Below are 13,280 nucleotides of genomic sequence, written 5' to 3' on the forward strand. Positions count from 1 at the left end.
TAGACCAGGCTGGTCTCGAACTCACAGAGATCCACCTGCCTCTGCCTCCCGAGTGCTGGGATTAAAGGCATGCGCCACCATCGCCCGGCTAGAGAGTCTCATTTTTCAAAGTGCAGATCAGCAACTTACTGAGGGTTTGTATCTTTTTTTTTTTTTTGGTGTGGGGAGGGTTTTGAAATAAGATTTCTCTGTCCTGGCTGTCCTGGAGCTCGCTTTGTAGACCAGGCTGGCCTCGATCTCACTGAGATCCGCTTGCCTCTGCCTCCCAAGTGCTGGGATTAAAGGGGTATGCCACTACTGTCCAGCTAAGAGGTCCTATCTTTTATTTGATTTGATTTTTGATTTTGAGTCAAGGTCTCTCTGTAGTTCTGGCTGTCCTGGAACCCATCATGTAGACCAGGCTGACTTCAAGCTCCAGAGGTCCTCCTGTGTCTCTGCCTTCTGAGTGCTGGCATCAAAGTTATGTGCCACTGTGCCCGGCTTGAGAGTTTATATCCTGAAACTCCTGGACAGCAAGGTTTGGGAGTTCTAACACAATACTCACAGGAGGCTGTGGGTGTGGAGTTGTAGGGGCTATATAGGTTCCTCATAGAGTACCTAGAACACAAGCAAGAAAAAATAGGGCTGTAAGATGATGGTTCTAGAGGGTCAGGATATAGTTTAAGGACAGAGTGCCTGGTTGGCATGCACACAGCCCTGGGTTCCATGCCTAGTGCTGCAAAAGAAAGAGAGAAGAAAATGCCCCTAAGAAGAGGGAGGATATCTTGGCTTACTTCATTTGATAGTATTGCTCCTTTAAATAATTTATGTTTGGTTTGAGAGTAAACACAGCTGAGCTCAGGAAGGATAGTGTGTCTTCTAAATATTGCATTGCCCTCTTGGCTTTTTCACTGGAGAGTCAGGTAATTAGCAGACTCCATTTGAACCGAGCCTCTATCTGATGGCTAGCTAATCCGTTAGAGGCAGGTTTTCTGCTCTGAGATATTGATGGACTGATTGTGAGAGGGGCTGTAATGGAGGCAGGGAGTTGAACTGAGTTCCCAAGAGAGTCGTGGTCTTTGTTAGACTGATAGCAGTGAGGGCTGCTACATTAGTTACGAGCTGACAAAGGATTCCAGACAGACATGACATTTTACTTTCATTTATCCACACTTTCCCTTTTTTTGGCGCCAGGCCTGAAACTCAGGACCTTTGTGAGCAGAAAAGCTCCACCACTGTTCTGGGTCCCACATCCCCAGCGCCCTCTCCATTGCTTTTTGGAGACAGGGTCTCAAAAGACAACTACTCTTAGTCAATCTCTTCATCAACTCTTAGTCCTCCTGCCTTCGCCTGTGGCTGGGATGAGCTTTGCCACCACACCATTTCCAGACTAGCTGGTAGGCCGATAGGAGTCATTGTGTTAGAGAGAAGCGCTTAGGGGCCTGCAAGATGTCTCAGCTGCCTAGGACACTCCATAAAGCCTGATGACTCGACTTCAGTCCCTAGCACCCACAGAGTGGGAGGAGAGAAATAACTCCAGCACATTGTCCTCTGACCTCTGTGCATGTGCCAGGGTGTGCATACCCAATTAATAAATAAGTGTAAAAATTCTTAAGAAAATAGTGGTTACTTTTATTAGAATAATAGCAAAAGATGTTCAGAGAAAGAAAAACTTGTATTTAGATATATTATGATACATTTGGAAGCTGTTCCTGGTGTTTTACACCTTTAATCCCAACACAGAGACAGACCAGGCAAATCTCTGTGAGTTCAAGGCTAACCTGGTCTGCATAGCCAGTTCCTCCAGGCCTGCCAGGGCTACACTGTGAGATGGTCTCAAAGAAAAGAAAAATAGATACATTTAGGTGGGAGATGGTACAATTCCTATAAACCCAACACTCAGAAGTCTGAGGCAGGAGGATTTCAAGTTCAGGGTCAGCCTGGATTATGTGTTCTAGGCCATTTCAGACTAAGTAGCAAATCTCTGTCTTAAACAAAACAGAAGCTAGATGGTGGTGGTGCACGCCTTTAATCCCAGCATATGGGAGGCAGAGACAGGTTGATCTCTGTGAGTTCAAGGCCAGCCTGGTCTACAAAGTGAGTTTCTGGACAGCCAGGGCTGTTACACAGAGTAATTCTGTCTTAAAAACCAAAAACCAAAACAGAGCCCAGTCTGAACTGATCACGTAGCTCTGGGACAAACTGTCTCTGCCTACAATAGCAAGGATGTACTTGTTAGAAACGGAGATCTCCTGAGAGGTGTTGACTGAAACTGGTCAGGATGTTTGGTGCTTCCTGCCTTTGTAATTTGGAGGATGTCTTATAGAGATGCTAATTCATGGCCTACCTGACTGCTAGCATACAGGTAGATGCGGAGGTGACCAGAGCCCATGTACCTGGTTGCCTAGGAGACAGCCTAATGTGTTTTCCCTCTCAATTGATGTGATAATATATAAGGTGTTTGGAGAATAAACGAGGGATCTTTTTGGAGAGAGATCTTGCCCGTGAAAGATGACCGTGTAAGTTGTGTCTGATTATTCCTCACGACTCCGTTCCAGCCGAGTTAGGAAATCTGTGTTGGACCCACACGGGCTCTGACAGATTCTGTAGCTGTAGTTGGTTGTGAGCTGCCTTGTGGGTGCTGGGAATCAATCCCTGGTCCTCTGGAAGAGCAGGAGCACTCTAACCACTGAGCTATCTTTCCATTCCTCTCAGCTGCACACTCTTCACAGCTGGCCCGGGCTACCTGAGACCTTGTCTTAAAAGCAACAACAAAACAAAACAAAGGAGATACACACTTAGGAATACATTAAGATCCGTGTTGTGCTTAAGGCGCAGCAAGATGATGAGAGAGGAAAGAGAAATGCGGTAGAATTGGGGCTTTCTCGCAGTGGTTGACCTCTGACTGCCCGTAAATTCCATGAGTTCTGCCACTGGTGGTTGTTTTCTTGGTCGTAAAGGGCTTTTTGTGACATTCATTATTGATGAGGTTGGGAATTGTTGCTTGGCTTTACATTACCATTATGCTAATGGAGGCATATTGAGTTTGAAAGAGTTCCCACAGGAGTGGAGCTGGGGACGCCTGGGACCAGGATCATATGAGGAATGGCAGTAAGGGGAGACTTGTCTCGAAGCTAAATAGTAACTCTGTTGGGCCTGGGGTGCATGCAGCTCTGGCCGAGTGCATGTTTGCCTCTCTGAGTCCTGAGTTCCACGCTCAGCACAGCTAAAGAGCTCCATTCTAGCACTGCAGAAAGTTACCACAGTGCTTGGTTGTCCCTGGTTTCTTTAGGCTCAATCTAATTATAAGCTAACTGGTTATTTGAATACCTATATAGCTGTCTTATTTAAGAAGAAAAAAGGCCGGACCACTGCAGCCTGCTACAGACAATTGAAGTATTATGTCATCAATTTCAAAATATATATTATTGATTATTTTATGTGCATGGAGGTAAGGGACACCTCACAGGAATTATTTCTAGTCTGTCATGGCTGAACTTTCTAACCCTCGTGCAGAGTAAATTGTTTGCTCGTCCCTGCCTGCCTTTTATAGTTCTGTGCTTTGGTTAGACTGCATCTTCTTGATGGCCTTTGCTGCCAGAATTTCATGATTTTTCTGCCATCACCTTGCCTTTTCACACCCAGAAAAAATTCTCCTCTGAACTCTCACTAGCACTTGGTACATGACTGTGTTTCTGTATTTACTAAGTGACAGATTCCCAGCGTACACAATCTTGTTTTCATTTTTTTCTGCTGTTTTGAGTTAATTGACTGTATGATGCACAGCGGAGTTGCCAAAATTCTCCCTTTTAGCAAGGCAGTGGCGCATGCGTCTTTAATCCCAGCACTTGGGAGGCAGAGGCAGGTGAGTCTTGGAGTTCGAGGCCAGCCTTGTCTACAGAATGAGTTTTATGACAGCCATGGCTATACAGAGAAACCCTGTCTTGAAAAAACAGAACAAAAACTTTCCCTTTTAGCAAGGTATGGAGTGCAGGTGTGTTATGCCAGCACTCAGGAGGCTGAAAGAAGCCACTAAGAAAGCTTTGACTGTGGGAGAAAGAAAAGGTGTGATCATAGTCCAGTGTACGGGAACTTTTTTTCAATTAAAAATTAAAACAAAAATGTGTTTTGGGTGGGGGAAGAAGCTGGGGTAGAAGTGCTCCTTTTTCAAAAAAGGAAAAAGAAAATCTCCTTTGCATTTGCGCTCAGATGAGTACATTCTGTTCAGAAGCTGTATAGGTGGGGAGTGTATTTACTTCTGAAACTTGATGGTAGACAGTTATTTTTCCTAGGTTGACAGTTTTTAAAATTAATGAGTCTGCTTGTGGATTCTCCCTCTTCTTTTTTAGGGCACTGTCTTTAGTCTTGAGTCTGAGGAGGAAGAATACCCGGGAATCATTGCAGAAGATAGTAATGACATTTATATCCTGCCTAGTGACAACTCCGGACAGGTCAGTCCCCCGGAGTCCCCAACGGTGACCACATCTTGGCAGTCTGAGAGCCTACCTGTCTCGCTGTCTGCTAGCCAGAGTTGGCACACAGAAAGCCTCCCAGTCTCTCTCGGGCCTGAGTCCTGGCAGCAGATTGCCATGGACCCGGAAGAAGTGAAGAGCTTGGACAGTAGCGGGGCTGGGGAGAAGAGCGAGAACAACTCCTCTAACTCTGACATCGTGCACGTGGAGAAGGAGGAGGTGCCAGAGGAGGCGTTCCCGGAAGCTGCCGCTCCCTTGCTCCCACAGATCACCACCAAGGAAGCCTCAGAAATGAGAGTTGAGAAAGCCAGCCCCACTCCATCTGTGTTTGTGGAGTTTGGTGAGGAGGAGCTGGAAGCAGCAGCGGCAGCAAGACCTGCTGCCTTGGAGGGGGCGGAGTCAGCCGTCCAGCTGAGTGCAGAGGGAGCTGGGGGCAGGAAAGAGAGCCACACTGGGGAGGCCATTGCTGCCGGGGTAGCCAAGAGTGCCATGCCCATTGAGGGCAAGGCTGTACTGCTATTTGGAGGGGCTGCTGCAGTGGCCATCCTAGCTGTGGCAGTTGGAGTTGCATTGGCTCTAAGGAAGAAGTAACAGCTTTTCAGAGGAGAAAGCAGACAAAAGGACCTGCGGCTTTAGTTGTATTCACTGGAACATAGACTGCCAACGGCTGGCTGGACACTGGCAGGACACTGGGGGAGCTGGCTTGACACAGAGTGTTCACACTGGCCTGGTTGTCATCCTGAGGGCCTTGGTGCACACCATATTCGGCAGGGTAAGAGTGCAGTTCCCGTCTAGGACAGGCCTGAGCACCCTTACCTCTCAGTAATTCTCTGTAGGAGGCTGCCCTGTGCGCGTAATGATCGGAAACAGCCCTGGCTTCCATCTAGACGCCAGTGGCACCCCACTCTAGGAAGGACAGCCAAAAATGTCTCCTACATTGCCAAATGTCCACTGTGGGCAAAGTCATTCCCCGTTGAGGGCCACTGCTTTAAGGGATAGGGTTCAATTAAGAGAATGTGGGGGAGGAAGCTGCAGCTGGGGACAGCCAGCTGTTCATCCTGTTGCAATTTCTCGTTTTTGCCGGTTTCCCATTCTGCAGCGTGAGGTGCTCTTCCATTGCATCACCTCTCAGGTACTGCAGCACAGTGTGGCTCACCCTGCACCCTTCTACCCAGCAAACCCCCGAAGCCTCCCTGGCTCCATCTTTCAAAGATGCTGCTGCTAGGAACTGTTTAAAAGATAAATACCCAGGCCAGGTGTGGTGGCACCATCTGTAATCCCAGTATATAGGAAGCAGAGGCAAGGAGATTTAGCACGAGTTCAAAGCTAGCCTGGTGTACATACTGAGTTTGAGACCAGCCAGGACTACATGCTGAAACCTTGTTCCAAGAGATTAATGTGTTAGAGCTGTGTAGACTTAAGGTGCCCTAGTCTGATTGCCAGTGCAGGTTACAGGCTGTGGTCATTGTTCTTAGAGGCAGGAAGGCAGTCTCCACAGCCTGTCCAGGTCTGCTGGTACGTGTGGCCAACCACCCCACGTGTCCATGACACCTGATGGCATTTGCATCATCTAGGACCCTGGGTTAGTGTTTCCCAGTACCTGACCTTGGTCTTTGGAACACCATCAGCTTCCCTGGGGGTCTCCTGCCATGTAGGAAGCAGTGTCATTGTTTGGCTACAGAAAGTTGGAGCATAACTCTTATTCAATGTAAATCATTGAAATAAATGATAAAATTTTATCATTTACTATTAGGTATCACTTAGTGAAAAGTGGGACAGAAACTTGAATTTAAGACCAAGACTGCTGCTCAGGTGCTGTTTGGTCTTCAGAGTTCAAGAGGAGACCTCTTGGCCTGAACTCTGGTCAGCCCAATGCTAGGGTGACAGACCAAGAGGCCCTGTGCACTCACTCACCTGTACTTAGTGGGACTCAGCAGGGTCTTCTGTCATTTGGCTGACCCCATCCCTCAAGGAGGGGTGGAACCTGACCCTGTCATGCCTGGGGGCCACAGTGCCACCTGCAAGGCTCACGTGCTTGGTAAGAAGTCTTCTCAGATTTAACTTAGTCATGTAACATTACACTTCTTAGATTCTGAAATTTATAATAAAAATAATTTTAACTACTCTGATCACCAAGAGATGATGTTTTAAATATGCTTGATTTTTAAAAATTATTTTGTAAAGAAAACTATCCCTTAAAAAGTACTTGAAAGAGCGGATCAGGAAGAGATTTGAGCATGTTTGTGTCCTGTCGCTGTGTCGCACTGTGATGCCTGTTGCTGTCCTGTGGGTGTAAGGGCTCTAGTGTGACCAGAGGTGGTGGGAGTATGTCCTGGTTCTCACAGCTCAGAGACTGGTGGGTTGCCTTACCTTGATTTTTTTTTTTTCAAAAGAGTTTTCTTCCAGCGTTAACCCTTTGGAACTTTGGGTTCTCACTGGTGTAGCCCATTTAAGGGCTCACTGCCACATTCAGGTGGGAGTGGCTAAGAAGTCTGTTATAGGATGGCTGTATCTGCTCTCCACCAAGGCAGGGACAGGGAAGACGCGGTACTGTGCTAACTGCTTGTTGTTGTGTTTTACTACCCCATGAACACTAACCTGGTTTGCCCAACTATCTCTTTCTGGGTGATGGTAAGTAGGTGACTTCCCATTGGTTCTCTCTACACGGAATCTCATTCCCGGGAGATAGGCATGTTGTATTTCACTGCCCTCTGCTTGGCAATGGGACAGAGTAGCCACCACAAGTGTTGCTGTACTTCCTAGGTTTGCTGTTGCTCTAAATGGATAAAAATAAATAGGCAGTCTACCCATGTAGCCTAGGCTGGTCTTGAATTTGTAGTCCAGCCTCAGGACTGAGATTATAAGCATGTGTCACCACACCTGGTCTTTCTGTCACATTAAAATTAGTTCTCAAGTCCTTCTGGGGACTGACAGGAGGCTGTTCTTGCCCCTGGACTAAAGATTCAGCATGCATTCAGCCTGACTGGGGCGCACAGCATCAGAATCGAGTCACCGCAGCTCTGCTGTTGCTGGTGAACCAGAGTTTTACTAGTTCTGGAGATTGTCGCCTGTGTGTGTACCTCAGCCCTGCCTAGATTTCTTAACTGCTCCATTCTGCGAAATGATTGGTGCTCACTTAGCCAAAATCAGTGAGGTTTTCCTGACAGACACACCAGGACTAAAGAATACCAACTTAATCTTCTGTACTGACGTGGCAAATCTGAGTCGCGTGCCTTAGCAGGAGGGCCTTGCCTGATCATCACTGCCTCTAGAAGGTGGTCTAGATCAGCAGTTCTCAACCAGTGGGCCAAGACCCCTTGGGGAGGGGTGTTGTATATCAGCTGTCCTGCATACCAGGGGTTTACAATTCCTCTCAGTAGTAAAATTAGTTATGAAGTAGCAGCAGAATAATTTTATGGTTGGAGGTTTCCTCACCACAATACGCAGTGTCACTGCAGTGGGAAGGTTGAGAAACACTGCTCTAGAAAAACATGCCTGTTTGGGTTCATATGTACCTCACCCAGAGCATCCCCGGCCCCTCCTGCCTGTGTCCAGTCCCTTCAGGTATCATTTGTCCCAGGGAGAGTGAGGTTCTCTGAGCCTGGTTCTTGGAACCACAGCTGCCACTGCTTGTCTTGGCCTCTGTGCTAAGTTCCCCAGCCAGAGAACACAGTGTCTGCACTGCCTTTTGCTCTGAAGGGGAGATGTGGGCATTGAGCTTTTAAGAGCTACTTATAGAAACTACGCTTTATAGCTAAGAAAAAGTCCTTTCCTTACTCTTATTTTAGATCTTCATGAGCTCTCTGCTCACTAGTATGATCAGCCTTGGTCGGTCTGTCTGTCTGTCTCTGTCTCACACACACACACATGATTTTAGCAGCAGGATAGCACTAAGAACCTTCATTTGTGAGATGGCTATGGCCTGCCATGGTAGTATACCTTCTGAGTGAGCTTTGTGGGGGTCGTTGCCCCTTTTGCTGATATTGATTGAACACTTAATACACACCAGAGGCTACGGGACTTTCACTCCGTCAGGTCCTGGGAGCTGCTCACTCTAGACTTCCCATGTTAATGAGTAGGAACTCACCCAGAACTCATGGTTCATGTGGCCTAGCTTATCAGAGGCAAGGCAGCGGGTGAAAATTCCTGACTCCAGGCCCAGTGCAGCGTCCCTTTAGCCACTGGGTGAGCGCCCCAGGATCACCCTGTGGCGGTTCTTGATGTTCAGTAGCCGTATTTAATGTGTGTTTCCATAAACAAAGTCGGACTGTCAGACACAGCTGTCATCCCAGGCATGCAGTGTGACAGATGAAGGCAGCCACTTGACACCTCTCTCCCCTTGGCAGTTTTTGATCCCTCTGGTCCTTTCCCCTGTGGTGACCATCAGTCCAGGGTGGGCATATTGAGGGATGTGGGGACACCTAGAGGATTTGGGGTTCTTGACACTCAGACTCAGGAATGACCAACCAGTCTTGCATTTTGCTCACCTGACAAGAGCACTTCCCAGTGAGATCCTGCCACAGAACTGCTGCGTCCATCAGAACCCACTCTGGTTCTACAGCCGCAGAGCTGGAAGCTGTTGTTAAAAGATGAACACGCTGCCGTCTTCACACAGCCCCCCCACCGAGCCCCAGCTTGGCTCGCCCCACTTTGCCCTTCCCACGCTCATGTTTACACGAGGCCCCAGCCCCTCAGCTGCTTCAGTGTCGCTCAGGGCAGAACTGTCTCAGGGACACTTTGCCGGGCCACAGCCCAAGTCGGAGCAGCCAGCTCTGGATCCTCCCGTTTTCTCCTCTAAGAGGGTGTCAGACCTGCTTCTGGATGTATCCCTCCAGCAAACACTTTGACATGAAAAGCTATTCATTTGTCTATATATGTGTGTGGATGCATGTCACAGCTCTCTCCTTTCACCATGGGGTCCCCACATTTGGTGGAAGGCACCTTTACCCACGGCTATCTTGCCAGGACCTCTTGCCAGGACCACGTTTTGTCATTTTGAGATGACAGGTTTGTGGAGGCCTTTCCCAGGACGGTGAGCTACACCTTCCCTTAGTGAGGTCTGGTACCGTGTACATGGACCATTTGTTGGCCAGCACAAAAGGAAAAGAAACATTTTTCCCCCCTGAACCTGTATTTTCCCTGCTCTTGTAATCTTTCTTCCTTCATATTAAAAGTGCCTCTTTCTCCTAACCCCTTGATGGAGCTCAGTTTGTTACTGACTCTAGTTCTTGGCGCCCCACCCCCCCACAAAGTACCAGAATGGTAATTATTAACACAGCAGAGTCAGGCAGACATAGCTGTTATATCTGTCCAGTGTGGATGAAGTCCTGGGTTCCATTCCAGCACCGCATGAACTGGGCATGGAATGCATACCTGTAATCCCAGCACTCGGGAAGGAAGGAAGACAGTATTCAAGGCCATACGTGGCTAAAAGTTAAAGTTCAGCCTTTAATACACGGGATCCTATCTTTTTAAAAAAAATTAGTATTGGGTTGTGGTGGTGCACGCCTTTAATTCCAGTACTTGGGAGGCAGAGGCAGGTGGACCTTTGAGTTCAAAGCCAGCCTGGTCTACAGAATTAGTTCAGGACAGACAGGGCTGTTATATAGAGGAACCCTGTCTCAGAAAACAACAACAAAAAAAACAAAAATAAATAAAGATTAGGATAAGCATTTGATTCAGGTAGCATCATTTCCAGTGTGCTTATCAGCTCTGACTTGCTCGATTCATTACTGCGAATTGTCTTGGCTCCTTTCCCATGCTGTTGTCTACTTTGTGCCCAAGCTTCTTTCTCTATCAGGAAGTGACAAAATTCAAGTCTACAAACTGTGCTTCCAGACAGTAGCAACTTCTTGGGGGAAACTCCCTGGAGGCGACAATAAAATGAGCTTTTCTGATAACTGGTGACTCGACTCATGGTTTTGTCCGCTACTGTGGGCCTAGGGGGATTACTTCAGGTAATGTTTTGTAGTCTCTTAAAGGGCACGCATTCTTGGTTTGCCTTAGTCCTGAAGCACGATCCTGCCATTCAAAACCACACCAGTAGGCACAGCCAGTGAAGTCACTGTGATCCCAAACACCTGTGTTTATGCTGGGTCCTGAAGGTCATTGGGAATGCTGTGACCTCTGATACACTAGATCATCTAGGAGATGTTGCTAAGCATCATCCTTTAGAGAAGAAAGCCTTTTATTTTGAAGAAACAAATTTCTATCACTCATATCAATTCACATACTTTTAGAACAGAATGGAAAATATTCTCTGAATTAACATCATCTCTCATTATACCCACACAAGGATCATGTTACTAAAGAAAAATTCCGCCAATTTCCATGATACACCAGGCCGTCATGGCTGCAATGAATTGAAGATTGGAACACTTAACAGGTAGTGGTGGCTCATGCCTGCAATTCCAGCATTAGGCAAGTTAGCAGGAGAATCACCTGTGTTTGACGATACACATTAAGACCTTATTTCTGAAATACAAAAGAGGGGACATTTGGCTTTGACACATGGAATCTTTCCAAAACGTTGGCCCGCTGAGAACGAATGGCGATTTTGCTTTACAACCGAGAATGTCTATCAGATGTGACTGGAAATCACCTCTGCCAACTTGACTAAGACAGTGGCCAATGCACACTGGGAGGTGACTTACTGTTTGGATTACTGGCTGATGTTTTAGATCTCTCCTGTTATTTCCGTTGACTCTGGTATTTCATTTTCTTGTGTAAATGTGTTTTCTAGCAAACCTGATTTGTAGTGACTGAGTTTGTGTGCACAACTCAGTTTGTTCCCACTGGGATAGACAATCTTTAGAAAAACAGTCCCTTGAAACAGCTAAACCCTTGCATATGGGTGGGGCAGGGAGGGGTAGTTTGAGAACAGAGTCATAGACTCAAACCTCATTGCCATTCAGCTTTTACAAAGGAAGGCTGTGGCCGTCCGTGCACTGGATGGAGTTTTCACTCCAGGGCCAGGGCACCCCTGCTAGCACTGTCCCGAAACAGAAGCCCATCTGCAGGGCGAAGACAGCGACCCAGGCTGGCCTCTCATGAACAGTAACTTCACAGTATAAGTAAGTCTTTCTGCCTTACAACCTGCTTTTGAGTTTAATTTTCAAGTGGGAACCCGTACAGCTGATTAGACGAAAGAAACACGAAGCGGATGCAGGAGCTGGCACAAGCCCTTCAGATACGCGCACTGGCATCTTCATTAGACTAGCTCAATGGAGGAACTGAGTCACCAGCCCAAACACTGTCCTGAGAATAGGGAGGCAGCTATTATCTGGGACCTGTCTTCTCTCCAGCGTGTGTTTCCACGGCCAAGTTTCTTCTGGAGTCAGCTTCACTGGTTCGCCATCGTGGGTGTCAGCCAGCCACGCTTCTGCAGGTCCCTCAGTCCATCTCCTAAGGAGAGAGCAGCAGCAGTCAGTCTCAGGACTCGGTGCCCTAGAACACGAGCACCAGACTCTAGCTGTGTGTGGCTCAGCAAACCGCTGGCCTCACAGCAGAGACCTGGGCTCCATCCCCGGCACCACTGACCACATGTGGTGCGCTGTAGTCCCAACATTCAGGAAGCTGAGGTAGCAAGAGTACCTTGTATTCTGGGCCATCTTCGGATAGAGGTGGATTCTGCCCCCCCCCCCCAATAAATAAACAACCCCTCCCTTCGGCTTCACTGAGACCCTACCTCAAAAAGATAGGTAGAGCAAGACAAAAGGAGACACCTGAAAACGACCTCTGGCTTCAACAGGCACCCACACACAAGCTCATGCTCATGCGCACACCACATACATACTTAAGCTCAGGTTTGTGACAATAAAGAGCAGCCCAAGGGAGCTGGAGCCCTTGGCCATCTTCCCTCTCACTCTCTCCCCACCGTGTTTGCGTCCCGCCAGTAGCGTGAACCAGCCTTTGCCCCTTATCCCAACAGTCTGCAGTGTGTGTGTGGGGGGGGGGTGAGAGGGACTTCAGCAGGGGCTCTGGCTCTGCTGGATTCCCAACAGTCAAGAGAAGAGGGTGAGCAAGCAGGGAGGGACCACGGGACTCCACGAAAAGCCAAGGGCTGGTGTCACTGGTCCTTACATTTCTAAGCAAGTTCCTCACGTAGGTGAATAAATTCTGGTTAATAAAGGTCACTGTCGTGCGGAAGACATCATGGAGTAAGGATGGTGCATGCTTGGCCACATTTCTGGCCAACAGCAAGGTCATTATCAGCATGGCCTTTTCATTCTCCATGTCTCTAGGAAAAGCCGTCTTCATCTCATCCAGGGCTCTGGCCAGGCAGTTCCGTCTGTCCTGTACGTGAAAGAAGACAGTTGACAGATGTTCTTCCCTCAGAGGGAACAGACCAGGCAGCGGGAGACAAGCCTTTCAGAGGGCAGCTCTGGTGAAACAGCTAAGAGCAGGGAGCAGAGGGAAGTCAGTCCCCACAGCCGCGGAGGGCGGCATGCGGCAGGCACTTGCCCCGCGTGTTTACCGAGCAGCCTGTGCACACGACAGAGGCGCTTCCTGCAGTCAGTTCTTACAGAACTGCTGTTCAGGAGGCTGCCTGAGGCTCACCTTACTGCTGTCGGCTTTAGGGGCTACGTGTTGTCTTTCCTTCAAGTGGGAAAGGCAGACAACAGACCATGAGACCTGAAGAGGTGCTCAGAGGTTCAATTCCCAGCACCCATATGCAACGGCTCACGCTGGCCTGCAATTCCAGCTCGAGGACCGATACCTCTGTGCACACCTGCAAGCGTGTGCGCGTACTCACACACAAGGCTCACGCAAGCGTGTGCATGTACTCACACACAAGGCTCACACAAGCGTGTGCGCGTACTCACACAC

The 13,280-nt window shown here is 48.3% G+C and overlaps 2 protein-coding genes across 3 annotated transcripts in view; one reads left to right on the top strand and one right to left on the bottom strand.

Moving 5' to 3' along the window:
- The window catches only part of Bcl2l13 (BCL2 like 13), a 52,570-nt gene extending 42,222 nt beyond the window's left edge, over positions 1-10,348 (top strand). Inside the window, exon 7 of the mRNA XM_005365149.3 lies at positions 4,329-10,348. Within this exon, the coding sequence (XP_005365206.1) occupies positions 4,329-5,042 (714 nt within the window). The 3' untranslated portion in view covers positions 5,043-10,348. The remainder of the gene's footprint in view (positions 1-4,328) is intronic.
- A 1,181-nt stretch (positions 10,349-11,529) lies between these two features.
- The window catches only part of Bid (BH3 interacting domain death agonist), a 26,416-nt gene continuing 24,665 nt past the window's right edge, over positions 11,530-13,280 (bottom strand). For both annotated transcript variants that reach the window (XM_005365150.3, XM_026788118.1), the window contains exons 5-6: positions 12,534-12,746; positions 11,530-11,855 (exon numbers count right to left, since the gene is read on the bottom strand). In XM_005365150.3, the coding sequence (XP_005365207.1) occupies positions 11,844-11,855; positions 12,534-12,746 (225 nt within the window). In that variant the 3' untranslated portion in view covers positions 11,530-11,843. The remainder of the gene's footprint in view (positions 11,856-12,533; positions 12,747-13,280) is intronic.

This window comes from Microtus ochrogaster, unplaced genomic scaffold (assembly GCF_000317375.1).
Source record: "Microtus ochrogaster isolate Prairie Vole_2 unplaced genomic scaffold, MicOch1.0 UNK1, whole genome shotgun sequence".
NCBI lineage: Eukaryota > Metazoa > Chordata > Mammalia > Rodentia > Cricetidae > Microtus > Microtus ochrogaster.